Source organism: Vidua chalybeata, chromosome 4 (assembly GCF_026979565.1).
Source record: "Vidua chalybeata isolate OUT-0048 chromosome 4, bVidCha1 merged haplotype, whole genome shotgun sequence".
Classification (NCBI taxonomy): Eukaryota; Metazoa; Chordata; class Aves; order Passeriformes; family Viduidae; genus Vidua; species Vidua chalybeata.
Window position 1 is genome coordinate 62,199,754 of NC_071533.1, and position 26,927 is coordinate 62,226,680.

The window sequence follows — 26,927 nt, forward strand, 5'->3', positions numbered from 1 at the left end:
GACTGCAGAGAGTAATTTCTCAAATATCTTGTCTGTAAACCAAGTTTTGGTAAACATTTAAATCTACTGACACTCTTGACTGGACTTGCTTAAAGACAGTCATGGACCAAACAACTTGGGAATGTGCTCCACAGATGCCAGCAATGACAACAAGAATTCAGCCTGAGCAGCAGTGTGTTCATGCATGATGTAAGCAGCTATTTCACCACCACCAGTGAGTTAAGACACAATTTAGAAATATGAAAAAATAAACGTGGAGTCTCAGCTTTTATTTTAAAGAGTCAAAACTAGAACATTTGGACTATTGCCCTGACAAGAACCTGTTAGTTTTACATTTTACAATTTTACTAAATTGCACATGTAGACCATTAAACTGATGAATGAAAACAAAATGCTCTAAGAAGAAACTGGAGACTCTTCTCATGTTTCAAAGTTCAAGTTAAACATAGTTAAATATGTTTTGTTTATTATACTAAAACAGCCCATGTTTTATTAGCAGAGGCATAATTTTATCAGACAGTTCCCTGGAGAAACATAGAAATTAATTTTATAGCATGGAAGTTGGATTTCTTAGAGGCTAATCTAGAAGTTATCACAATAATTAATTGAATTAATTAAAGACAGGATGTTTCTTCTCTTGAGTTATTTTATTTGGCATTTAGGCTTTTTAAAAAGACGATTTTGCAATAATTATATCTTTACAATTTACAGGGGGGTTATATTCAATAACAAGCAAAAAAAGCAATGTACTAAAATACAGCAGACTAGCCCAACATTGAGACAATTAAAAAAATCTTATTTAAGAACACCCTTTTAATAAATATTGCTCTCCAATGCAGGCTGTGAAATTAAATGTTGTACTTGTGTTAATCGAAATCCAAAGAATTGTTTAAAGTCAGTGGGGGACAGGCTCTGAAACTCCATCATCTCTGGGCGCTGGCGACTGAGTTATTTTGCTGCTTAAGAAAATTTCAGCATAACACACTTCTCTGAAGCAGAAATGAATCCCAGAGCCTTGGCCAGTGAAAGGCCTGCATATCACTGGCCAGATGAAAGTGTTGACATGGGATGTGGTCTCTGTGTGTGCTTTGTGCTGTTTCTCAGTGCTGCCATCACATTCAGTCCAAATCTGACAGCATGAGGGTCTGGAGCAGCACAAAAGCATGGTATGTGCATCCTTAATGAACTTCTGGCTAACATTTCTTCTTATGTAATACATCTAGAAAGAACAGTACCTGCTTGTTTACATTACAGCATCACAGAGAGCAAAACCATAGGTAACTAAGGGCATACATTTGGTCTTGAAAACATATTCCACCTGTTGCCTCTCTGTAGCATAGCTGCTTTGTCAAGTCCCATTCCAGGTAAATGGAAAAATGTGACTTCTATTTTTCTCCATTTCATTTTTAAAATACGGTTTAGATAATAATTTAGACAATAATACCTAATATCTTATATATTTTTGAACATATATATATATATATATATATATATATAATAAAGGGTATGAAATGATAAATTATTTGGCATTAGAAGAATGCTTTAAAAAGGTCAAAATACTCCTTTACTTACTTGCTGATATACTCTGCATTCAGTAGCTTGCCACATGTATTGCACTTAAAACAGCCCAAATGCCAGTGTTTGTCCAAGGCGACCAAGGACTGACCATTTTTTATTTCTGAACCACAACCCCCACAATCTGCAAGAGAAAAAAACAAATTAATGAATCATTTTCTTTAGTTGGTCATGCAGCAGTTGGTTGCAGCAGTACAAGGATCCATCAGTGTCCCAGTAATAGCTCACGAGGGCTCCACTGCTCACTCCACTGCTCAGTGATGGATTGCAAGTGTTGCTGCCCTTAGAAAGCTCTGAAATAACTAAAAAACATGCATCATTCAAAGAAAAAAGCTGATGATTTCAGTTTCCTAGTGAATTAGGCTTTAAGTCATTTACACTGCATTTAAGAAAATGAAGTTTTGCTGATTAATTTTTCAAGCATCACAAATCAGCCTGATAAAATAAATAAAAAACACAAAGAGTAAAAGAATCAACTGATTCTTCATATTAGCCTTTGAATTTGGATCTGCAAGCTCTACTTATTTCAAAATTCTTTTTGCAATCATGAAAAAAATTCAAGCTGAAATTCTGGTATGAAATGCCCTGTAACCAGGAAAAACACACCAATACTTAAGAGGCATTAGTGACATTTCAGTATGAAATGAAAGTGATGGCTGTCTATGTATTTATTCTCTATAAAAATTCACTTACACAAAGCTCCAAGATGTGCTAAGAAACAATACATGTAAAACATGCAATAACTGGTAACAAAGGTTAGTCCATGTTGGTTTAACAGGCTGTAGGTAAACTAGTTATGCTTCCCAGAAAGAGTAACTGAGAACAAGACTGTCTGGGGGTTTGGTTGTCTTTCTTTTTAACAATGGAAGATTTTGACTAAGCTAGCAAAAGCCAAACCTACAATCAGTTTCTGCCCTCTTCAGAGATACTACGTAGACATGGGATTTGGATCTGGTTCTCTATATCCCAAATGAACCCTCTAATACTCTATAAGGTCCATCACTCACTCTTCATTCTACAGATTTCCTGTCTATGGATGATTTTCTTAATAAATGTTAAAATAGTCAGAATATGTGGGGAAAAAGGGGATAAATGCCAGTGATAAATTGATTCTAGTAGCAATATTTCAGTAATCCTTCTAATCCTCCATAACATATCTTCCATCTCATGTGGAAAAATACATAGTATTTTTAGGAATTCTTCAAGTATATCAACAATTTTCTAGAGAAAAGACAAAACCTGAAAGACACTGAATCATTCAGAAATGCCAGGAGAGAAAACAAACCCATAGCAATGTCTTACATGGAACACAAAGCTAGGCAAATGCATTAGAAAGATTTATCTAGTTATTAAGAAAGAACTCTCAACCTAGGATCTCATTAAAACATTTAAACAGTCCTCTTAAAAACTTCTGATTTAAGACTGTATTTCACTGGTTACATGACCCTAATGAGACAGTAAGTGAAACTGTAAATGTTTCACTTCTGAGCACACAGTGATAAAGTATAGTTTGTATTTTCCTTTAGTGGATTTGGAATGTATTGAGGGAGCAATAATGTGTCTCTTTAATGTTACCCTCTTGTTTCCAATACCTGGAAACAAGCCTAGCACAAAAGCATGTGCACTGCAAATCAGAACATTTGAGTTTTGCTAATAATAAAGAACATTTGGGTGTGTGCCTGGTTTTAGTCCCTGCAGTATTCTACAGTATCTGTTGTTCAACTGCAATCAGAAATTTGTTTGTGATCTCCCCTGTACTGGGGATTCATCTGGAAATCTAATTTAATCCGACTGCTTGAGGGTTTATTTCACAAACTGAACACAACATCATGTGCTCAAATGTCATTCACCTTTCAGCTGGTTTAAGCTTGGGTGGGCAGAAATGCAGGATTTTGTGAGCTACTTTTTTTTATTCCCAACTGCTGTTTTCTCTGTAAAGTGCCAGATAATTACAAACAAATATTGTGGTTGCTATGCCAACAGTGCCTACTGATACATGTCCTTGTCTTCCCATCTTGGATGCAGCATCCTTTGGTGACTCAACTAATTTCAAGCAATAACTCTGCAGAACACATCAATTTGCTGCTACATGTTAATATTCTTCCTTGAGTACTCTCTCAAAATCAACACTGTCACAAGAGGTTTTCAGAGCTATTGTTTTATAAAACAAAACAAAACAGAGAGGTAGGTACTTATATAACAAAAAATTCAAGGACTCAGGCAGAAAGCAAGTATTTTACATTCTTCATTTCTTCCAAATGGAATGCATGAAGGAGGTTAGAAGCAAAAGGGGAGGATGAATACAGAAGGACTTGTCAGAGAGGGCAGTGATGTTGGGAGCTCAATGAGCCCCCAAGATATGTTCTGAAAGCGCTGCCGAGATAAATAGGCTGGGGAACAGCACACATGGTACACAGCAGACAGTTCTGAGACAGGAACAAACCCAATGTAACAGTGGTCAATGTACTAGTCCTTCCTTGAAAAAGTTTGCCTGAGGTCATGTTTTTGTGCACTACTAACAAGAGTTGCTTGTTTAAAGCATGAAGGTCTTTTTCCAAGAAAGCTCTTCCCAGGAGATACACCATTCACTGCTCTACACAATGTGGAGAAAAAGGTAAACTTTTATTTTCCAGGGTCAGGTTTTGCCACAGAGACGTGCTTGCTCCCAGTGCTGTATCCCTCTGAGGCAAGTGGCTTGCTGATGTTTGCAGGTATCTGTGCTCTGGGAAGGCTCAGTGCAGTGACCCAGGAGAGCTGAGGAAGTGCAATGAGAAGAAAAACTCTCCACAGTGTGCGTGTGCACAGAGAAAGGGAATGTAAATATATTAAAGGATTCTGTATCACAGATAATCAAATGAACTTGTTCTGTCAGTACTCAACCAGGCAAATAATGTCCATTACAGTCAAAGGCACTTTTCACATATGATAAGGAGACAGCAAAGATGGCCAAGGAGGATCCATCTATGGCATAAGTGACATGAGAAAACACCTAACAGAGAGGGCCAACCTATCCCCAAAAGAGAACGGCATTAGCAAGAGGAATCAATAGAGCATCTCACAGAGCATTCACACAGCAGCTGTTGCTGATGAACTGTAGAAATGAGATGGTGAAAACTTCTGTGAAGAAATGTGGGGGAAAAAAGAAAAGAGAGAAAAAGGAGAGCTTTCTCCCAGAAGTGGGCTAGATTCCTTACACAGAAGATGAGGAATCCATGGGGCCCTTCCTCAGCCATGCTGAATCCAGCTTGATGTAACAGTCATTAAAAATTGTTCTGTCTTTTCTGTTTAATTGAATTGCTACTGCTGTTTAATTACATAAAGGTAGTGGTGGACTCCTAAAGCACGGCAGCACTTTATGAGCAAAACAGCAGAGGAACAGAGTTCAGAGCAACATCACCTCTCTCTATGATCTACTGCAAAGGAGTTGGTGTGAAAAGACCACATTTCTTTCCCATAGTGTTAGTATCTTCTGATAGTGCACAACAGTCTGAGGTCAAGGTGAATGCCCTCCACTGACACTTCACACATAAACCCCTTGCTGTGTAGTATTTAGCCATGCAGTCCTGCCACTGATATTTTCTAAAGCAATACTGGAACACTTAAAAATCATTAAGTCTCACATTGGCTTTTATTTCAGATGGACTGGACTAAATCCTCAAAAATATTAGCATCTATATTATGTTTTTCTCCAGATAATTTGATTTAGCCCATTTTAATCAAATCTTTGAGAGGTTTAATGTATTGTTAATCCTATAATGGCACCATCTGTGTTTCTTTTTAATATCAGACTTTCTTGAAAAACCACCCTATACTTTTTCACATGGCTACCTCGAATTTCATGACACCTCTTATGCAGCAGAGTAGTAGAAGTTCCAATTTTACATACTGGTGTAAAATTATGTTCTTGAAACCCGTGCAGACTAAGAAAAGAGTAGAAAATGCTGGCTGAAAAGAGCTGAAATCCGTACTTACTTCGCAGGTTCTGTACAGGGAAGGAGCCAGTGCTGCTGGAAGGGGGCAGGGAACATTTCTGGCAGATACATTCCTTCCCATTAAAAGTTACCCGGTCACCCGCAGGGAAAGGCAACCTACAACAGCAAAAACAAAAGCAAACTGGTTACTGCCTCATGCCTTTATCAAAATTAAATATCTTTCCATAAAGGAACTGATTATAGTCTGGCTTCTTTTTCTCTGCTTGCCCAGTTCTCATTCAGTTTTCCAGCCACTTAGAGGCTTAAGTATCAAAGGGGCATATCAAACATAGAACTTCAAATGCAGATGGTTACAGCTTCTTAGGAAAAATAATAATATCTGAAGATACAAAAACACAGTGAGCACTCAAGTCCAAATTATTGTGTATCTAAGAAATGTAGTATCAGCCAGAGTTCATCACTAGCAGGATCAGTTACAGAATGAAAATAAAATTGGCATTACAGGGAGTTAAGTAGAGGCAAATGCAGCTGCTTTTATGTTGTTAAATAGCTGCACAAAAGCGATGACTTTTATACATTAAAAATCAGCACTTGTCCTCACAACTTTTATCACATCAAAGTCTTTCTCTTAATATATGTGTTCAGAAAGCAAATGTTAGTGAACTCTCAAAGGGAAAAAACCTATCCCAGTTATAAAACCCACAGTGTCCACATTATTTGTTTTTCCTAGCCAACAACAGCTCTCCTTACACTTAATTAAATCATTCCTTTTTATCAATGTTCTTAAAACAAAAGCTCTCTGCTGCGCACTTCCTTGTCTGGGCATAGAAACCACTGAGGCTTTTCCTCTAAGGAAACCAGATGGACAAATCACTTCATATGCAGCAAAGGATGGTGAGGGTTTAGAAACACATTTCACGCCACCCAAAGCTCATGTCCAACTAAATTCCCATCCAAGCTATCAAAATATGGCTTAATGGGGCACAAACACAACACACACCTTCTGCTTCATGGTGAAGTCCATCTGACCACCTTATTTCATTAACATTTCATTAAAACTCATGGCGTGCTCCCACAAATGCTATCAAATTCATACCAATTGCAAGGTTGTCTCCACTACAAAAGCTACACAGATACTTTGTGCTAAACTGAAACATTATTTTGCTCCCTAAACCGTCTAAGAGAAACTTATTCTACACTTGAATTGCTCCCAGTGCAATTAAATTAAAATTTTTTTTATTACTTAGAAAAAGAATAGAAGCAATGCTGTCCTTTGTTTCTATATAATGTTACTAAAATATATTTGAAACCAGCTAAGTGCTATCCATTTTGGACCACTGGTGATAATTTAAAAAATCATGAGGGCACATGAAGTGTAAATATCATTATCTTTTTTGATATCTGATAATGAATTCTGCAATAAACTTTTTTTTTTCCTCTTTCTCAAGTTTTTATAGTCAAAAAACATCCTACCTTGTCACTTACCTAAAGTTATGATAAGGAAAAAAACTTTATGGAAATAGCCTTTAATATTGCCTTACTCTCTGACCCAACTCAATGATCTGTGTATGACTCTGGTACAATGAGGTCCAACACCACGTTAGTATAGATCCAGGAGGCCTAAATTTCCATCTGTTTCAAGGAGGATTTTGTACCATGAATTTTACTCAATAACCTAACCAGAACACAACACTGTCTCTAGTGTGACAGGCAGGATGTGGTGGAGCTGCACTCCAGTAAGCAAACCTGTCCTGTCTTGCAGCAGCAGCAAGCTTCTGTGTTACATATTCAAAAAAAGTCCCAATGCTACCTTTTTAGGTCATAACTGTTGTCTGCAACAGATTTTGATGTTTTTTGAAGTCAGAGATACTTCTAATACATGGAATAATAAAAGAACTTTATGAACTCACAGAAGAGTTGAAGTTGGAAAGGACCTCTGAAGGTCATCTGGACCAACCCAAAGCTTATTCAAATGAACATACATATATTTGAATAAAAATTAGTAAATGTGATACACTTCTATATGGATAATAAAAATTAATTATTATTTACCAAAAACTGTCGCAAAAATGGAGTGATACAATTCAAATGCTGTCCTAGTTTTCTACTGTAAATGTGAAAGAAACCATTTAATTGTGTTTTCATTTTAAAGAAATATTACAAAATCAAGCCTAGAACTTAGCACTACTAATTGACCTGGAAAGACACAAGCCAAGGGATTTCAACCATTCCAGAACTGAGACAAGAACTTGTATCTGATCTCCAGCATGTTTTCAGGAAGACATCTCATCTTGACTTACAGATACACACAGACTTATTATAACTGCTGGTAATCTGCTCCAAATTAAACCCCCACAAAAGCAGCACCCTCCTCCACTGATACCATCAAACAACCACCCTGGCATCTTTCATTCCTATGCACAACTGCATGCCCTGGACAGGACAGCATCTCCAACTGTGTTTTGCCACAGTCTCCATGGGAACCAAGGCTGGGCTCAACTCATGACCCAGCTGGGCTCGCATGAGATGTCTCAGTAGAACAGCAGGCTTTGCACCATTAATAATCCTGGGGATGGTGACGTGCTGGAGCTGTGAGCAGTGAAGAAGATGGAGCTCTGAAGAAATGACTGTGACTACTGAACAATCTTGTATGTAGTATATAAGGAGCAGTAGGGAGAGGTAAGGTATATCTTATAATTGCATCTTCCCAACTCAGGGATATACCGAATAAAGATCCAGCTGAACTTCCAGTGGAGCTCAGAAGCCCCTCTCAAACAGATGCACCAAGCTAATATAGAAGCAGGGACTGCCCACTTTGACTTGGCTCATCTCATCTTTGCCTAAGCAATCAGACAATCTAAAAGGAAATAAGTTAAAACAGAGGCGAAGAAGAGGATTATTGACCTCCTATGGCTCAAGGACAGAACCAGGCAGATGACACCTCCAAACATGCCAAAGCTCATAGGCACCACAGAAAGTCACAGAGCCTCCTTAGATGGGAGGGCATGTAGGGGGTTTCCTAGCCCATAAAAATACTGTACTTGGTTTATTTTCTAAGAGTTCAGTAGCTAATCATCATGCCCTTCCATTCCAATGCAAGAGGGCAACAATTTTGGTTCTTTATTGTTCACCAAATATGCAAGACATCTTGCTCTAAAAAACCCCAGAGAAAAGTTCATTGGAGCTGTCCACCCCAAGGTTTAGACAGACATTCCCTCCTCTCACAGGTCTGCTAAACCCATAAGTCTCAAAGTTTGTTTCACCGTCTTGTTCACTGGGAATTCATACCAAACATATTTGTCAGTTTTCCTGTACCAGCTGACCTCTCCCTTTCACGAGCAGCTCTGCTCAAGCATTTCAGTGCCAGTATGAGTGAAGGCACAACAGAAGGTGATAACAGTCAATTAACAAGGTTTCAGTTTCTGAGCTCTCTAAGTTGTGAGCAGGACTATATATAGAATTTTAGGCTAAGAGCAGCATATCTGCCTTCAAATACAATGATATCTCACCACCAGTCACCCACTGAACACTGCTAGGTATTGCAAAAACCAAGACAGGGTTTTAATTAGCTACTTATCCTTTAATAAATATTCAGTGAGATTTTCACAGTTGGATAATCTATTTTTAAAATGAGAATTAAGAGCATTTTTAAAGCAGCTCTCTCAAATGACTTGCAGAATTTTAATACATCTATGACTCATTTCCCAACAAATTTTGTTTTATCCACCTGCCTACAATATTTGCAAACCCAGAAAAAAATCTGGAGGTGACCAACAAAACTATATTGTAAGACATCAAATCACCATCAGTCTAATCCAGAGTAACTGTGTGCTGATGCCAAAAGGTCAGGTCTTTCTCTGCACCATGCCTCAATCTATGCAGCTATGGGCAAATCATTCAAGCTTTCTGGGAAGGACAAAAGAAAATATTCTTTTTTTTTTTCAGAGCAGATAGATGCCCATCTATTCTTTAAATTGCTGATCTGACTCTGTGGCTGAACAGTCAACTAAATTTGATATATGAAAATTAAGAGAAGCCTGTGGTCAGGTTGTTGAGAGAGCAAAGCTATTCATTTCAGCAGCTGGCTGCAGTTACACCAGGTCAGGTGTAATGTCAGATGGCAACCTAAGGACCAGTAGGATCAAATTCTGCTCTAACTCATACCTGGTACAATCACACCCCTTAAGGTGCTCCATAGGGATTAATCCCTGTGGATTAAAATGATGATATGAAGTGGACATTGAGTGCTATCTACCATCTACACAAATTTCAGTGAGGAAAATTGCTAAATCCTGCAAGCAGTGAGGAACAACCCCCTGCATTAACCCCACTGGTTAACCCTGATTAACCAGTGCACCACAGGGGTTAATCAGCTGGAAAGCATAGGAAGATGTGGGGTCCCAGTGGACACCATGTTGGACATGAGTTAGCAGCATGTCCCCAAAGCAACTGGCCCGCCTCATCCTGGGAGGCATTAGTGTAGCCAGCAGATCCAGGGATGTGATCTTCCCTGCTGCTCATCATTTAGGAGACTGCAGCAGGCACCATCTTGGGCTCCTCAGGACAAGATTTACTGGAGGAAGATGAGCACAGGACACATGGGCAGGCAGGGGCTGCTGCAGCAGATGTACCTGCCCAGGGGAGATCGTGTTGCTGTCTAAAACTACCTGGTGACACATACACAAAATTGGAGCCATGCTCTTCTCAGAGGTAAAGAGTGAAAGGACAAGAGGCAGCAGATATAAGCTGGAACATGGGGAATGCCAACTCAATATAAGGAAAAAAAAATACCATGAGCTTGTTGAATGCTGGAACACACTGTTCAGAGCATCTGTCAGAAATATGTTAAAGGAATGCCATCAGCTGTCTACTCAAACTGGACTTGCTTTAAGCCAGGGGCTGGACCACAGGACCACCATAAATCCCTTCCATCCTACATTATTCTAGGGCTATAGGGATGCTCCATGTAGAACCAAAGAATCCTGGAATCACTAAGGTTGTAGCAGACCTCCAAGATCATCAAGTCCAATCTTCGACCAAACACCACCATGCTCATGTCATCACATAGTGATCATGTAGACATCATGTCTACTGATTTTGTGAACACTACCAGAGATGGTGACCCCATCACTTCCCTTGGCACCCTGTTCCAATGCTTAACCCCCTTTTCAGTGAAGCAGCTTTTCCTAATATCCAATCTGAACCTCCCTTGGCACAACATAAAGACATTTCCCCTTGTCCTATCGCTGGTTGCCTGGGAGATTAAACTGACCCCCAGCTCACTGTAACCCCCTGTCAGGCAGTTGTAGAGAGCAATAAATACTCCCTGAGCCTCCTTTTCTCCAGATAAACAACTCCAGTACCCCCAGCTGCTCCTCACAGGACTTGCACTCCAGACCCTTCCTCTAAAGAGCCGCAGACTTAAACCTGAAGAGCAGCACACCACCATCCCTTTGTTCAGGAAGAACTACATATTGATAAATATATTTGGTTTAGAATCAAAATGCCAAGAACGCTCAGGCTGATTTCAAAATCTTGAGCTCAGCACCCTAGGTTTCTGCAATACCTAGCAGTGTTCAGTGGGTGACTGGTGGTGGGATGAAGATCACTTCATGAGATGCCTTAAGAAGCACCACGTACTGCTTAAGTGGAAATCAAACCCTTTCCAAATTCAGCAGCACTAAAAAAAAGTGAGCAAATAAAAAGGTTTAGCATATTCAAAAAGTTTGTCATGATTGCTATGTTTAAGAAAAAACTGAATTTGAACTTTTAATTTTCAGTATTATCCTAATTTCTTAAGACATACATACACAAAAGATCTCTGTTATTTCTAGAACTAGCAGTAGGACTACACAATCTCCTGCTGAAAAAAAAGAAAATAATTTTAGATTTCTGATTTTTTATATTCAACTGCCTGGCCAAAGTGAATTACCTTCCTGAAGACAGTAAAAATACAAATGGGTTGAAAGAGGTTTTATAGCTAGATTTGGCAGGCAACCCCTTGAAGAATATGTATCTGCCTCTTTCCTCCACATACTATTCACCTCTACATGGCACATATTCAGCTTCTGTCAAGATGCTGTTTTAAAAGAAAACTTCCTGAGCTCAGAAAAACTTAAATATAAAAATTCCGTAAAGCCAACACAAACCTGTTTCCTTATTAATCCAGGATGTATGTGCTAATCTACCCTCCACCTAGGGGTCAAATTGTCCTCTCTTTATCATTTACATGCCACATTTTTTTCCCAACTTTTATGTACAAGAATACTGAAACTAAAGGAGTAATTATTACATGCACTCCTCCAACTGGATACATAAACACCAAGCCTCCAACTTTACTAATTACAATAATACCCATAAAATCAAATCCCAGTTTTCTTAATATTCAGTGAACAAACAGCCCACAAGTAGCACAAATCCTACTCTAGGTACTACATTAGACAGACCATACATCTTATATATGCTTACTAAATCTATAGGACTTGTTAATACACTAAGACATCTCCTGAAAATTCCATTTTCAGAGTATTATCACAGGTATGACAACCCATTTCTTTCTGAAAGACTCAATGTCCTGCCCTTTCCCATCTTATATAAGAGCCAAACTGTCCTGACTACAACACACATGTAAGAAGTATGTGCACAATTTTAATAAAACTAAGCTTCTATTGCTACAGCCAGCCTCAATTTTCTCCCTCTTTCTATTTCACTTTTACAAACACATGAAGCTTTTGAAGGAAATGTCTTTGGCAGCCCTCTGGAGGACACAGCTCCTTCCAATTAATGAAGCTGTAAGAAGATTGCTCAGCCACTTCCTGGGAATTCAGAGTAAGCATTTAATCTGCAACAGTTTTCAATCTATGCTGTTATTTTTCCACTCATTCCTGGTTTTAGGCATTATCATCACAAAACACCACAGCAGATAAAAGGTTTCACTAGACTATGAACAGCACTGGAAGAAGTAGGGATTAAGCCCTTAATCTTTACTCCAGCACAGCAAACAACTGAAACCTGATTTTCTTAAAGAGCCACTTGTTTAACACAGGATGGAGAGAAACAATCAACTAGGATGGCACATTATATTGTACTTCTACCAGTTTTTCTCTGAATATTAATTCATTTATTTTTCTTTAGCTTGCGGCAGCCCTGGGCAGTAGCATCTGACTCCCAAGAGATGCCCAAGGATGAGCTGGATTTCTGACACTCCAGCTTTTTCACAGAGGAGGGCAGCAGGTTACAAATGCAGTGCAGAAGGAATACAGTTCCCTGTGACACTGGGCCATGTGGCATCCAACAGTAGTAATATCAGGAGACAACTGGCCTTGGATTGCTGACTTTTTCCTACTGCTCCTGCTAGCTAGGTTTCCTTACTGATGCTACCATACACTTCCCACATGTTTCTATTCAAACCTTATCTTCTCTCAAAATAAGGGGGGAAAAAAAGGACTTGCTGGTTTACTATGCAATGTAGAAACGGTTTAGAAGTGTTACTTCAGCAGCTACAGAAATAGGGCTTGCAGCAGTGCTCATTTTAAAAAATTCAACGATCCTGCATCATTCTGGAGAAATGTGTCATGAGTGCAAAATGCCTTCTGCTGCCAGTGTTGTCGTGCTGAAGACAGTAAGAACCTGACTTGGTTTCCATGAGAGCAGGATCAGCCCCACTGGCAGGCAGTCACCACCTCTCTAATTCACACCATCCTGGAGTTAAATTTCTAACACAGCACCCACATTAAAGTCTGTCTGTAAAAGGTAATGCCAAATGCAGTTGGCATCATCCACTAACTACTACTGACAGTGTGCCTTGGCACAGTACTTAAGGTTTCCACCCATCTGTAAAAAATGAGGGCACAAATGCTTCTCCTGACTCTTCCCACCACGGAAATTATCAAGGTAGAGAGTTTTACACCATTTCCCCCCTATTTTGTTATTACTGTTTTTTAAATGAACAAACAAGTTCTTTCTTTTGGCTTAAACAACATGTCTTTACAGCCTACCAACCTTATTTTTACTGAGGATATCGCTCAATAAAATAAATGCTGATGATTAGATAGGACACTCTTCCTCATAAAAAACACAGGTTATGTCTGGCTTGCAATGACAGGGATAATTGAAGCTGATTTAAAGCATATAAATACATGACAGGATTCTTCTGCTGCTCTGCACCACAAATCAGTGTTACAACCCCCCTGGGAGACACTAATTGAATCCTGCTAGTCAGCAGGGCATTAGCTGGCTCTGATGTAGACAATATGAATTTGTGTGTCCTTCCAAGAAAAGCAACAGAAGCAGATCTGGGTCTCTCTACTGAACTACTAGAAACAGCAAAACAGCATTTAATACATCTATTTATTTATACAGAGGGTTAGGGAACATCTCTGATTTTATTTTTTTTATATGATAGATTACTGTGTCAGGAACTTCATTTTTAAAAGCTTTACCACATCTTCATCACACACTGTATTTGCAATATGAATAATTTCCAGTGCTGCAATTTAACTCACCTGAATTGTTATGTACTTAAATATTTTAGTCACAAGGAAAATTATTCCAAATTTCAGGGAGACAAAATAAACTGTATCACCAAACTCCAAACCAGAGCTGAAGGACTGACTAAATGAAGCAGCAGTTGGTATTTCCAATGGCCTGAAACCCAAGGTAGGTAGTTTCTAAGTACAGTAATAACAGTTAAATACATCTCTTCTAAGCTCTAGTGGTGTGATGAGGATACAGGCACGTTTAGCCAGAAAAATGGAATCAACCAGTTTTTTGATTTCTCTTAAATGATGAGAAGGTACTAGTGCTGAGAATAAAGGTACCAAAAATAGCTCTGCTCATCTCTACAAGAGCTGTAATACTGCCAGGCTGCAGGCCAATAGCATGTGCAGCCAGCAGTTAATTAATGAGATATACTTGAAGTAATTTTCCTTTACTATTAAAAGAAAAAATAAAATATGAAAAAGATGTTAGGATTTTTTCTTATCTTTACTCTCCACATTTAAGTATCCAAAAGAAAAAACTGCCTATTAAACACATCAAAACTTAGACAGAATTTAATACAATAAAGGCTTGTCTATCTCAGAGTCTCCCCTCTATCATAGCTATTATTATTATTTGTGCAATTGCTTTATTTAAGATTCTGTCACAAGCCACAGCTGCTCTGGAATTTGATGTCCCGCTCTTGCATCATCACAGGAGGATTTCTGAGCTCCAGGGGCAGGGCAGGCTGGGCTGGCAGACAGCCACAGTGACATGGCCATGCTGGTTTGAGACTGCACAGTCACCTGCATGAGGCACCAGCACACAGAGCATCTAAACTGTGCTGCACCAGTGCCTCGTTGGGCTCTGAAACCCTTTGAAAGTGGGGTTGCTTTTCTTGTACTCCTGAAAGCTCAAGTTTAGCCAGAGAAACTATGGCAGCATTTTCATGTGATGCAAACTGCTAAAACAGCAGTTTGAAGGTTTTCTGAAGGCTTAGTGCACTTCAAGCTTCTTCATGAAGTTTTCAATAGATATGTTTGTGCTATTTCTACACAAGAGGATTAAGATGAAGATCAAAATGACATCAGTCCCTTGTATTGCTGAGTTTGGGACCCATGGGGGAAATGATCCCACTGAACCACACTGGGCTTTAGTAGCAGCCTGCTGAGGACTCAGCCACTGGCACTGCAATCCTTTGTAACTTCAAGCCAACAAATGACAAAACAGCAGACGCCAGAGAAATTAAGCAATACTTGGGGCAAAATGTCTTACAATGAAGACAATGGAAGTTTCTAAAGTACTTTGAAAACCTCACACATAAGATAACATAAAAAAGAAAAATACATTTGGAAAAAAGGGAGGCACTCAAAATTACAGATTTTTTTTTCTTTTTAATTCTGCAATTTTTTAAGGAATGAGTAAAAAAAAACCCTATCTCTAGGCCATTGGTTTGAATGCCTGGCATTCAGGGCATTCTGGCGTCAGAAACACAACTTCATGTAGAAAACCTACCTGCAGACAGCACACACAAAACAGTCTGGGTGATAGGTTTTGCCCAGTGCTGAGACCACTTCTCCCTCAATGAATTCATCACAACTGAAGCATCGTGTGCCATAGAGTCTCTGGTAGTCCAAAGTACAGATGTAGTCTCCCTGTCTCACAAAAAATCCTCCTTGAGCCAGGTCACATCCACAAGCTGCAGAAAGAGAAAAGGCAGACTCAGAAGGCAAGAAACAAATGCTCTAAGATTAGGCTGATTTTTCACCTGTGATCTGAATGGTTCACAGTGGAGTATTTAAGCACTTCAATATAGGGGCTTATGATCACAGAGCAGATGTGCATCTGAAAGACACTACTCTTACAGTAAATTACATCAGTCATGTATTTTGGACACTCATAGCCTGGACTTATGTAATGTAAAACCCTCAGTGCAGCAGCTGTGAGTACAAAGTTAAAGTCTGTAGAGGTTAAGTTCAGGGTTACCATATACAACATCTAACATATTTAACAGGTTAAAAGAAATGCATAAAGGATATAAATCTTTAAAATCTAAACCAGCAGTGTTGCAAAGAAACATCTCTGACAGATTACAGGTGTTTGATATTCCTCTTAGACACAAAAGGGTTAACTAGAGCTGGCTCTAAACACGGGGGCTGATGCTCATGGCACTGCTGCACATTTTCAAAAGTTATATCAGTTTAAAGCAGCTCTCATGTTTACCTGATGAACATCACTCACCACTTATGAACTGGAGGCACCTCCAGGTTCATCCACTCATGGCAAAAGTAAGATTTTAGTCCTAAATGTCAATTTCGATTTTTTTAAACTAAACCTGTAGAAAAGGGTTATAGTTGATTAACCAAAGGCTTCTGAGACTGTTGAGGTGTTTTCTTCATTGCACCAAAGATGAAGCTAGGCTGGAATTTTGAGAACATATAAGATGAGAAAGGAGAGATACCATGGTCTGGTGAAGTCCTACAGAAAGAGCAGTTACGTAGAACATGACCATCATCCACCTTGACCAGGATCTTCGGAAACAGACTTGACTTGATTTAAAAGGGAACTGGACTTCAAAGTTGTGATTCTGCTGCTGTGTTGACTACTCCTTTACTGCAAGTCACAGCACCACACTTGTTACTACGTACTCCTGCTCCTGGGGATGTTCATGTAGGAATGTGTTCCCATCAGCAAATGGTGTTTACAGTCAAACCATGCTGAACCACAGCAATGTCACTACTCACATACAGCCCACAGAAAAGGAGTGGGAATGTTGCTTATTAAATTTGGGATGCATGTACAAAACACTGTAGAGTTGCTCAGTGCCTTGGTCCCAAAATAGAAGAAGTATCCATGCTTCTAAAATTCCAGACTGAGATTTACACTCAGGTACCTGAGAGCACACAGGCACTTTGGTTTCTAAATGTAAAGCCTGGCAATTCACACCCAAACATGTTTGCAGTGTCAGAATCAGTCATTTTTCACCTAAACTACAAGAAAAGAGTCCAACAGAGATGCCCAAGGCACAAAGTAACACATACAGAGCAGAAACCCCAAGAAAGCAGAGGACCCAGATCATTCATTCAAAATTACATCCAATCACCCTCCCCTTTTTATAGGCTTTGTTAACTGTAGCACAGGAGGCCTGGGCTCCAGGCCCTCTTTGAACCCTCCGAGGGCTCATCCCTGTGTGGGATTTCAGTGCTCATTATTCTCCCTGGAGATGGCCCTGACTACTAAGAGTCAGAAAACAACAATCATGCTAGAACTGTATTAGTGCATGGTCAAGAACTGAAGAACTATGTGTTCTAATCTTTCCTATAAGTCAAAATAATTCCAGTCATATTGCATGTGTCATGGACAACATGAATTAGACAATTTATATTTCAATACATTGTTCATGTTCTCTATCTCACAGGCTTAACACATTTGCTTTAGCATTTCTCTTTCTCACCCATGCTCTCATTTTTACGAAGGACAGGCTTTTTGAACAGACTTTCCAAAAGTCTGGCACAACTTGCTGGATATCATGAGTTTCTTTCAGCCTATATATTTCAGCTACCTACTGGTGAACCAGAAGCAGAGCTCAACTATGGATTTAAGATGATGCTGAGCAGCATGCTGAGCTGATACTGATGCCCTAGAGCAGTTCTAAATTGCATCATACAGTGTTTGAACTTGTAAAGTGGATCATAAGAGAAAAACGTTATAAGGACATAACTGCATTTCTGAAAAGTGCAGAGAGGGGTTATGTCCCTAAATATGTTTCTTCATGCTGGTAGTAGCACACCTGACTGCAGTGCACCTGGACAAAGGCACCAAGAGCCACTTGGAGCTACAGAACAGGCAATGGTTAACACATTTTGCTGTGCACCATCACAGAGGGACTTAGAGCTGGGCTTCCATAACCAGAGGAAGATGACTTGATAGTGTAGCCACAAATTATTTGCCACTGCTCTGTTGTGCACTTTTGTCCCTGTTCACCTGCTAAAATGAGAGATAAGCACAAGCAAATCTATATTTATAGTCTAAATGGAGGCCAGGCAGGCTCTGTCTCACTGCAGCTAAGAGAGTCCTGGTTCAAGGTCTGGGGCACGTGGGTTCAACAACCGTTGTGCCACTGGCATTTGGTGGCACTCTGTCTCACCCTGAGGGTATTGGTCTCTCTGTTCTGTCACTAAAGCAGTCTGCACTAATGCACTTAATCCTGGCTTCTCAGGAAACCCTGCAGTGAAACTGCTCAGCTAAAGAGAGCCAGAAAAACGAGTTATTGGGATTTCAAAATAAAAGTGAGCTTGGCAGCCTCTCACCAGGCCCCTTTCTGCATCACCATCACTTCAGCCTCCCCATATGCAAAGAGTGGCTGAATGAACATCACCAGCTCTGCTCCACAGGCCAAACCTTGAGTCACAAACCCTTGCCTTGCCTGCTCCTTCACTTGCTGAACCCAGCTGACCAGAGAAAAACATAAGGATTCCAGTTAAATACTGGATTGGATATTAAAATAGTCATGGTTTAAAGCTGAGAAGAGCTGCTAGGAAAAGAGATCCATTGGCCTTTCCTCAGGTGAGATGCTGTGCCCCTTGCCAGCTACTTACATGGACGAAGACACTGCCCATCTGAGATGATGCTACAGAGACAAGAAACCAGAAAAGGAAAGCTGGAGGAAGTCTAGGGAGAATATCTGAAGGCAGCTACCAGATCTTACTCTCCTAGGACAGGAAATGAGCATTATGTCACATCCACTCCTACCTAGCATTTGTCTTCCAAAAGGAGTATCTGGAGGAAGGGTTATTTTTAACCTAGAAACAGTTTTCAACAGTTTCTGGAGTTCATCTTGGTGGTAAGAGAAAAGCACTGAAACCAGTAATTATATTAATGAAGAGACTAACACAGAGTAACTCATCTTCTTGTCTCAGTATTACCTTATATACATGGCAATGCCTTTTCCCGAGCTTTAGGAGGAATTTTTAAGTAGTGAATAAGTGCTTGTCTCTTATTCTTATGATATTTAGAAGCAAGCCAGTACCTGGATGTGCTATGGTACTTGAGAGGGACAATACCCACACCATTTTTAGGGATTGTATCTCATGGTGGCTTCTCTTACAGCTGGATAATTCCACTTTTCAAGACAGTTTGCAATTACCTGACACCAAAATAATTCATATATAGATGTGAGGGGCTCCTCTACTGGTTTAGAAACTGACTACTTTTTTCCTTAGCACCGTGTCTGTAGCAGCACCTGAAGCACTGGAATTTATGCAGTGTGTAATAGTAATGGTTTCAAACTAAAATAAGTACAATTTAAATGGGATATATGGAAGAATTTTTCTTTAAGTGAGGCTGGTGAGACACTGGAACAGGTTGCCCAAAGAGATGGTAGATGGTCCATCTCTGGAAACATTTAAAGTCAGGTTGGACAGGGCCCTGAGCACACTGATTTAGCTGAAGATATCACTGCTCATTCCAGGGGAGTTTTGACTAGATGACCTTTAAATGTCCCTCCCATTATGCTATGATTTTATAAAAATAAATAGCAGTAAATCAATTAATCAATGCACTTTAAGCACATTGCTATTCCACTACTGTACGCCATCAGTACTCCATTTGCAGTGTACAAACATAAAATGCATCTGTTTTCTGTGCTGCCAAATGAGCCTACTGAAAGTAGATTAATTTTTTGGCTGCATGCTGGGCCTAAAAACCAGCTGTGTCCTGAGCTGCTTGGGGGATGCTACGCTCACTGTGCTGCTGCACACTGCAGCAGCAGCTGGCACTGCAGGTCTTGTCATCCCAACAGTGCTGCTCTGCTGTCAACGTGCCAGACAATCACGTGGTTTGCTTACATGCAACTGCACATATCAAGTCTAAATTTTTCCCTCCCATTTTCTGCCTGATGTAAGTTAAATAAAATTCTTCTTCCTCAGCACTGTGGTTTTATGTCCACTTCTGGTGTTTTCCTCCATCCATGAGATGGATGCCACTGACTGACCACAATCCTAAGAGTGGCAGATAGTACACCGCTGATATTATTCTCTTTTGGCAGCTACATTCTGTGTATTCATACACCATTGATGAAGTCTGGTATCCCATTCTCCAAAAGCCCATAATCATATGTGGAATATTTCTCTTGGTCACTATGCCTGTGAGAAGGAATCAGAACCACCTGGCAAACTTCCACCGCTACAGCTTTGACTGAAGTTCAAACTGAACTGCAATTAATCTGAAGCAGTCTAAGCTCATTTCCAGCAGATGGCTGCGACTCTGATACTCCTTCTTGCGTGGTCTATTGTGGTAAGTCCAGATAAGCTTTTCACAAAGCTTTTGGGGAAGCCTTTCCCAACTCCAAGTTTGCTGGCCATACAAATATTGGCATGGGAATATCATCTCTTGGTTAATTTACACCTCAACATTCAGTCTATAGGTGAGCAGCACTAAGACAGAAGGGACCTTGCAATGGGGTATATAAACCACACAGTTCAATCACTCTTCTATGCACGAGTGATGGCAACTGTCTTTCCAAACACATCTGTGAAATCAAGAATACTCAAGCCTGTCAGTCACTGGCAGTGTATTAGCAATAATATCTAAAATACTATCTGTAATCTCAAGGACTTGAATGATACCTCATTTTGTTACTATCCAGGGCAAACAAAAGCAGCATGCAGAAAAGTCCTGGACAGACCTGCTGGTCTCTTCTCCAGCTTCCAATCAGGAAATGCAGGAAGGCAGACAGGTCTGATGGAAGAAAACCAGCAACTTTCAGGAGCAGAAAAGATACAGAAAACTGTGGGGATACATCCTATCCTGCAACACTTCACCATGCATATATAGCACTGATAAAGCTATAAAGGATAGAGAGTACAGCACCTACACAAACTCCCAGGCCACACTGGCCATGATGCCCACAAATTAATTTACGGAGTAAACACTTCAGTGCAGGAAAACCCTTTAAGATTCAGAATACTCTTATGAAATTGACAAAATATTCGAGTGCACCAATTAAATGAAGGAAAGTTTAGGAAATTTTCTGTGCATTATGTACCTTGACTCCTATAATAAATGGGAACTACACATCAAGTAATTTTTCATTAGAAAGTATATTTCCCTTTTCCTTCTGGAGATCATAGTTTCCCAAAGGCTTAGAGACAGTGTTACTGCCCTATAAAAACTCTACCATAGTCTTAGAGGTGAGCAAGGTCCTCACAGCATTAGGTATGTGGCTGTTTCAAACTACCAAAACAATCCCCAGGAAAACTGGAAAAAATGTCTTGTTTATACTCATCTCTTGTTTTAAGGACTCAATTGGGTTATTTAAAATTTACAAGTATGCTAAAGAAATTTAAGAAACAGTGTAATGTGCTTCAACCCATTTTAAACCTAAGAGCAACTTAAGTGTTTATAAATAAAATACTGCTGTCATTAGCTAGACTAATTAAAACAGGTTTTTAAAAACAATAAAATAAAATAAAACCCGCAACACAAAAAAAAAACAAAAAAAAAACCACAAAAACAAAACAAACATCCAACATGCAAAGCAACAACAACAAATATTTTCAGATTTTTTTTAATAGTGCTTTGGGTGCCAGTTCCAGGTTTGCAAATTAAGTCCCTGTTCTATTCACAGATATGGCAGATGGTCTCATGTTAATGCATTGCAGAAAGTGGGAGGTGGAATAACACCACTGTGGCAGTGATGAATTTTATACAACAACTCTCCCTGGGTCTCAATACAGGCATCACATCACTTTAGTGCACTGAAATGCCCAGTAGCTACTCCAGAGTGCTGCTGTATCCCTGCTGTGTCCTCAAGGGAAAGAACATCACTTAGTCAGGAAGTCCCCTGCATAAAGACATCCTTGCACTGACATTTTTTTTGCACAGGGAAAACCTTACCCAAAAAGAGAACTTGAGTAATTAAAATGACTTACAGGCTTTTTAAAATAATAATAATTCTGTGACATCATCTAATGTGGGCTGAAACTATGCATGTTCAAAACTTCTTTATATGAATAGTATCTTTACTGCCTGCAAAGCTTACATAGATTTGAAAATTCTATCCTCTAATGAGCATTTACCTTCTTACTATAACGTCTCATTCAAGTTCTCTAATGAGCACTTACCTTTTTACTATAACGGACTAGAAGGATGCAAATAAGGAGTAAATAAATTGGAAAACAGAAGCAACAGAGGTTTGGCTTCCTTTGGTGGGTAGTTAGCTACCTTCTATTGAATGTTATTAAGATATTCCTTTACCAGTACTCATAACCATGATTCCTCCAATTTCACCATGCCTTACTAGTATTATGTATTTATTAAATTTGTGAAAGATACTCTTAAAAAAAGATTCACCAGACTCTGGTTGAAATATATATACCATGTTGCTAGAATGCTGGTGTGATGGGTATATGGCCAGGATGTGAGGGGCTGCACAAAGCTCTTAATGAATGCAAAGAAAGGTTGCAAAAAGAACATGATTATAAAGAAATTATCCATTACTTTGTGATAGTGAAAGTTAGCTAACTGACCAAAATTTGTTTGTGCTTTAATTATTGAGCTGTTTTTAGAAAATCAGTGATTAAAAATTTTAAAGTTCAGGTTTTAAAACCACAATATAGAACCATTTGCCGCTACATTAAATTACTTCTGCACCAGCAAAAGTGATCATTACTATCATCATGATAATTTCAGTGAAATTGTGAAAATGTGAAAAAGTGAAACATTGTGAAAATGTGAAAATTGTGAAAAGTGAAAATTACAAGCTAACATGACATTGGTAAGGCAGCCCTAAACCTACCACACTCTGTAACCTTGGTGAGCCTTACATTGGAAACAGCTTTTCCTGTTATACTGAGTTAATATGATCTGGGATTGCAAACTCCTGAAGGACTCAGGAAGTGTTGGACATGTTGCTGAGAGTGCCTGATAAATAAGACTCCCTACACTAATCTCCAGTGCCCATGACACCAGAAATAGCAGAAATTGCTACTGCCTGGCAAAAATCTGGGACTTGGAAATCTTACAAATGATCTTCCCGTAAGTGACTCCCATTTTGAAATGTGAAACCCCGTAGCTATGTTCAAATGTGAGTCCCTCAGATCACTCAGCCTAGCTTAGAACATGTTCATATCCTAGCAGATGTATTTGAGCTAACAAAGAAATAACTCCTATTACCAAGTTACTGAATATTTTAACTGAATATTTTGTCTTAGAACTTCCCATTAATAGGACTTCCCAATAAATGATATAACTCTGGGTTCTGTTGATGTTCTACTGAGAAAATGGTATAGAAGTGATATATCCAGACCTGGGCCTTTTCACAGTTCCCAGGACACTGCAGGGTCACAGAAACACTAATCCCCAGAACCACATACCCCATTCTAAGCTGAAGATGTGCTAAATTCTAGCAGATTAATTTAAAAACAACCCATGAAAATTAATGGGAAAAAATACATACTTGCAACTAGTAGCTGTGCCAGCAGGGAAGACTGCATGTGCTGCACCCATAACAAGCCACAGCAATCAGGATAATTTTGATTAGGGGTAAAACAAGATACATATGAGATACAATGAAGCAGGTATAGCACACAGGTCATGTTTTTACCTCCAAGGCTCAGACTGGAAGTTTATTTCCTTTCATGAAGACTAACCAGGAAAGGACACAGATATGAGTTATAGTTCTTCTCACATATGTACAAAGAACACTCTTTAGCAAGATGGTATGGGTTCCCCTGTTTAAATTGGTCACTGCAACTTTGGAAGTGTCAGGACACTATCAAAACACAGAAAATTAAATATTTGCCAAATACTAATAAAACAGGGTAATTTCTATCCTTATCAAAGGCTACCCAAGATAATATAATTACAGCATCTACATATTCCTATCTACAATTCTATGTTAACCTGTCTCTCTACTGGGTGTACTAAATCACAGTTGTAAGCAAGCTCCAAGTTAATATTTCTCTAATACCATCCACTCCATTAAATGCAGTCCTGACCTAACAGACACCCTCAGAATAGTTTATATTCATTTTTTTTTAATTTGACAATCTAAGTCACTAATATTTTATTGCTTCAGTAATTTTCCTTGATGCTTAGATGGCATGTTCCTTACAGTATTTAGCAGATACAGCAGATTAGATGTGCAGCTAAACAGGAAATAACACATATGAATAGATATGAGTATAAACCTTATTTATAATGCCTATTATACTTTGACACTGAGCAAAAACTAGCAGATGCTCCCAGTAGTGCTGTTAAATTTTTTAATCTGGATGTGTCTTTTAGTCTTGAATAATAAAGAAGTTCTTTGCCATTTAAAAACTTTGAATTGTTTAGAATCATTATCTGGGGAATGTAACTGGATGGGAATGAAAGAAGAACTGCATGGGAATTAGTGACTTTGTACTAACCTTCCTTGGTTATGTAATTTAATTTTAATACAAAAGGCATCTATATAGCTGTTGTTACCATTCTAAAACTCACAGTCACCATAAGGAAGGCTGCCCAGACAAGTTGTGGCTGCCCCACCCCTGGAAGTGCCCAAGGCTGGATGGGGCTTTGAGCATTCTGGTCTAGTTGAAGGTGTCTTTCCTTATGGCAGGGGGGCTGGAACAAGGTGATCTTTCTTTAAGGTCCTTTCCAACCCAAACCATTTTATGAATAATCAGACAGCAGTATGGCAATACACAAAACTACCTTTCTAGCCTAAAAAAAAACGGGTAGAAATACAGAACTCAATGTATTTGACCCTCTGAAACCTTTTAATTTATCCAAAACTATCAAAGAAATAGTTTCAAATTTCACACATATTCAATAAAAGTGTGACTTCTTCCAGTGTAATATCATCTGTCACTGATGAGGTCGTTCAAACAGACCTCTAATACCTCTCAACACGACACCGTGGTCATCTGTCATTCATATCAGTTTGCATTTTCCACCACTGCACAGCCGTAAATTCTGTGAGAGGGACCAAAATTTCCTGCAGCTTTGAAAATATTACATGTTTTCTGATGCAGGCTACAAGATGATTTAATACAGAGGCAGTCAACCAAGCAGGCAGGCATCTTAGCAGGGCAATGCAGCCAGCCCACACATGGGATTATCTCTCCTGGGCAGTCCTGCAGCTGCACTGCATGCTGGACACACAGCCTCATTCCATGTGCTATCTTTGGTGGATGAGGTAAGACAGGACAAACTGCATTGCTGAGTAGCATCGAAATAAATGCACCACAGGGTGGAATCAACAGTAAGATAAATACATTCCCAGAATCATCACCCTGCCCGTGCACAGCAGGCGCCATGGCACAAAACTCTCCTCCAAGGCTGAAAGCAGATTGATCAGAACTGAATACCATTTTCTTTTTTGCTAAATCCTAACACATGAACTGTATTATTTCATCCATTAATTAAAAAATCTAAGTCACATTTGCCTAACCTGCTTTTTCTTCTTTTATGTAGTTAGTGAAATATATATTCAGTGCTCTGTTCTGTTCCAAAGCTCTTCTCACATAACAACATGGCAAATCCATATTACAAAGCAACTTATGCTTCTTAAGTAACAAATAAAGGCCAGAAACAAAACAAAAACAGATACCAGAAGAATGCCAGAAAATTGATGGAAACCCTTGAAAGGTGATAAAAGAAATTATAGCATTTAAATAATGAGAGAAAACCCTCAAACCAATCATGTGGGCAAACTTAGCAAAATGATTAGTAAGGAGGAGCCCAAGAGCAGTTTAACCACACCTCTGACACTCTCCTGTGCCAGCTGAGAGACTGACAGGTGGCTGACAGATGCTACCTCGTTAACTGTGACTTTTTCCTCATTTTATCCAAGATCTGCCAGAAGCAGAACAAACTCCTTCTTAACTCTTACAGACAGATAGGGGCAATGCAGCTTCTACAGTGCACTCATCATCTTCCTCTGCATGGAGGTGGGAAAAAAACCCTCTGCACTGCCAAAATTTGGGATCAGCGAATCGGTTCAGTGACCACATGGTGCATTTGCTGGTGACCTGGCATCATCTAAATGGAGATGGCCTATAAAACCAAAAATTGGATGTAAAATTCTGTCTTACTCCCTCTGTAGAATCATAGCAAATCTGTTAAAAATAAAAAGGGCTTGGACTTCATAAAGATAAAAATATGGAAGAAATACCAGAATGTTACCGAGGCTTCATGTAGGAGACAAGACTCCTGAATAACAATCAAGTGCTCTTTTCCTGAGCTAGGTCTGAAAAACTGATTTAATCGTGAAATTTCCTGTAAGAACAGTTGGCTTTAAAAGAACTTAAAAGATGCATGTATGGGCTGTGTCCTGCTTTAAATACTCATCCCTTCTGAATCGATGACCAAAATATTTTTGCTGTTTAGGAAATGCAGTATGCTTATTTTGCTTGCTGTTCAATTTTGTATAGAATACAATTATTGAGCTGAACATTTAGTCCTGTCTTAACTCATTAAAGATTGCCTCAGTTATTAATTGTATGTACTCAATCCCATGGGATTTTAAAAAAATATCAGTATAGCTAACAGATAGTGACCATTTTCTTTCTAGTAGTTCCTCTAAAGAAGAGTAGAAATAGTTACAGTAACATCTGGAACCAGAGACATACTCATGTTTCTAGACTGGGCTACAGGGATTAATAAATGTCATTTGAAGCACTGGTTAATAATGGAGTAAGCAGGTTGTTCAGTAAACATCAGTTAACATTTATGTACTTGTACATTCAAAACAAATTAGATCTTTGCAGCTTCCAGATAGGTTTTTAAATAAGCAAGTATCTACAGAAGGAGTGTTGTATCAGATAATTCCCTTTTCCTGTGACCATCTGTCTGCTATTCATGTGACAATATTAGATCACCAGGCACCAACCTGGAGCAAACCAAGTCATTCCCCCCAAAAAATGGAAAAGCACAGAGGGTCACACTGGAATTTCA

General features: G+C 39.2%; 1 protein-coding gene across 7 annotated transcripts in view; it reads right to left on the bottom strand.

Annotated features, from left to right (window-relative positions):
* Positions 1-26,927, bottom strand: part of ABLIM2 (actin binding LIM protein family member 2) — a 127,576-nt gene that overhangs the window by 64,042 nt on the left and 36,607 nt on the right. For 6 of the 7 annotated variants that reach the window (XM_053941025.1, XM_053941030.1, XM_053941029.1 and 3 more), the window contains exons 3-5: positions 15,501-15,684; positions 5,548-5,663; positions 1,573-1,699 (exon numbers count right to left, since the gene is read on the bottom strand). In XM_053941025.1, coding sequence (XP_053797000.1) covers positions 1,573-1,699; positions 5,548-5,663; positions 15,501-15,684 — 427 coding nt within the window. The remainder of the gene's footprint in view (positions 1-1,572; positions 1,700-5,547; positions 5,664-15,500; positions 15,685-26,927) is intronic. The other variant, XM_053941031.1, reaches the window with a different exon arrangement.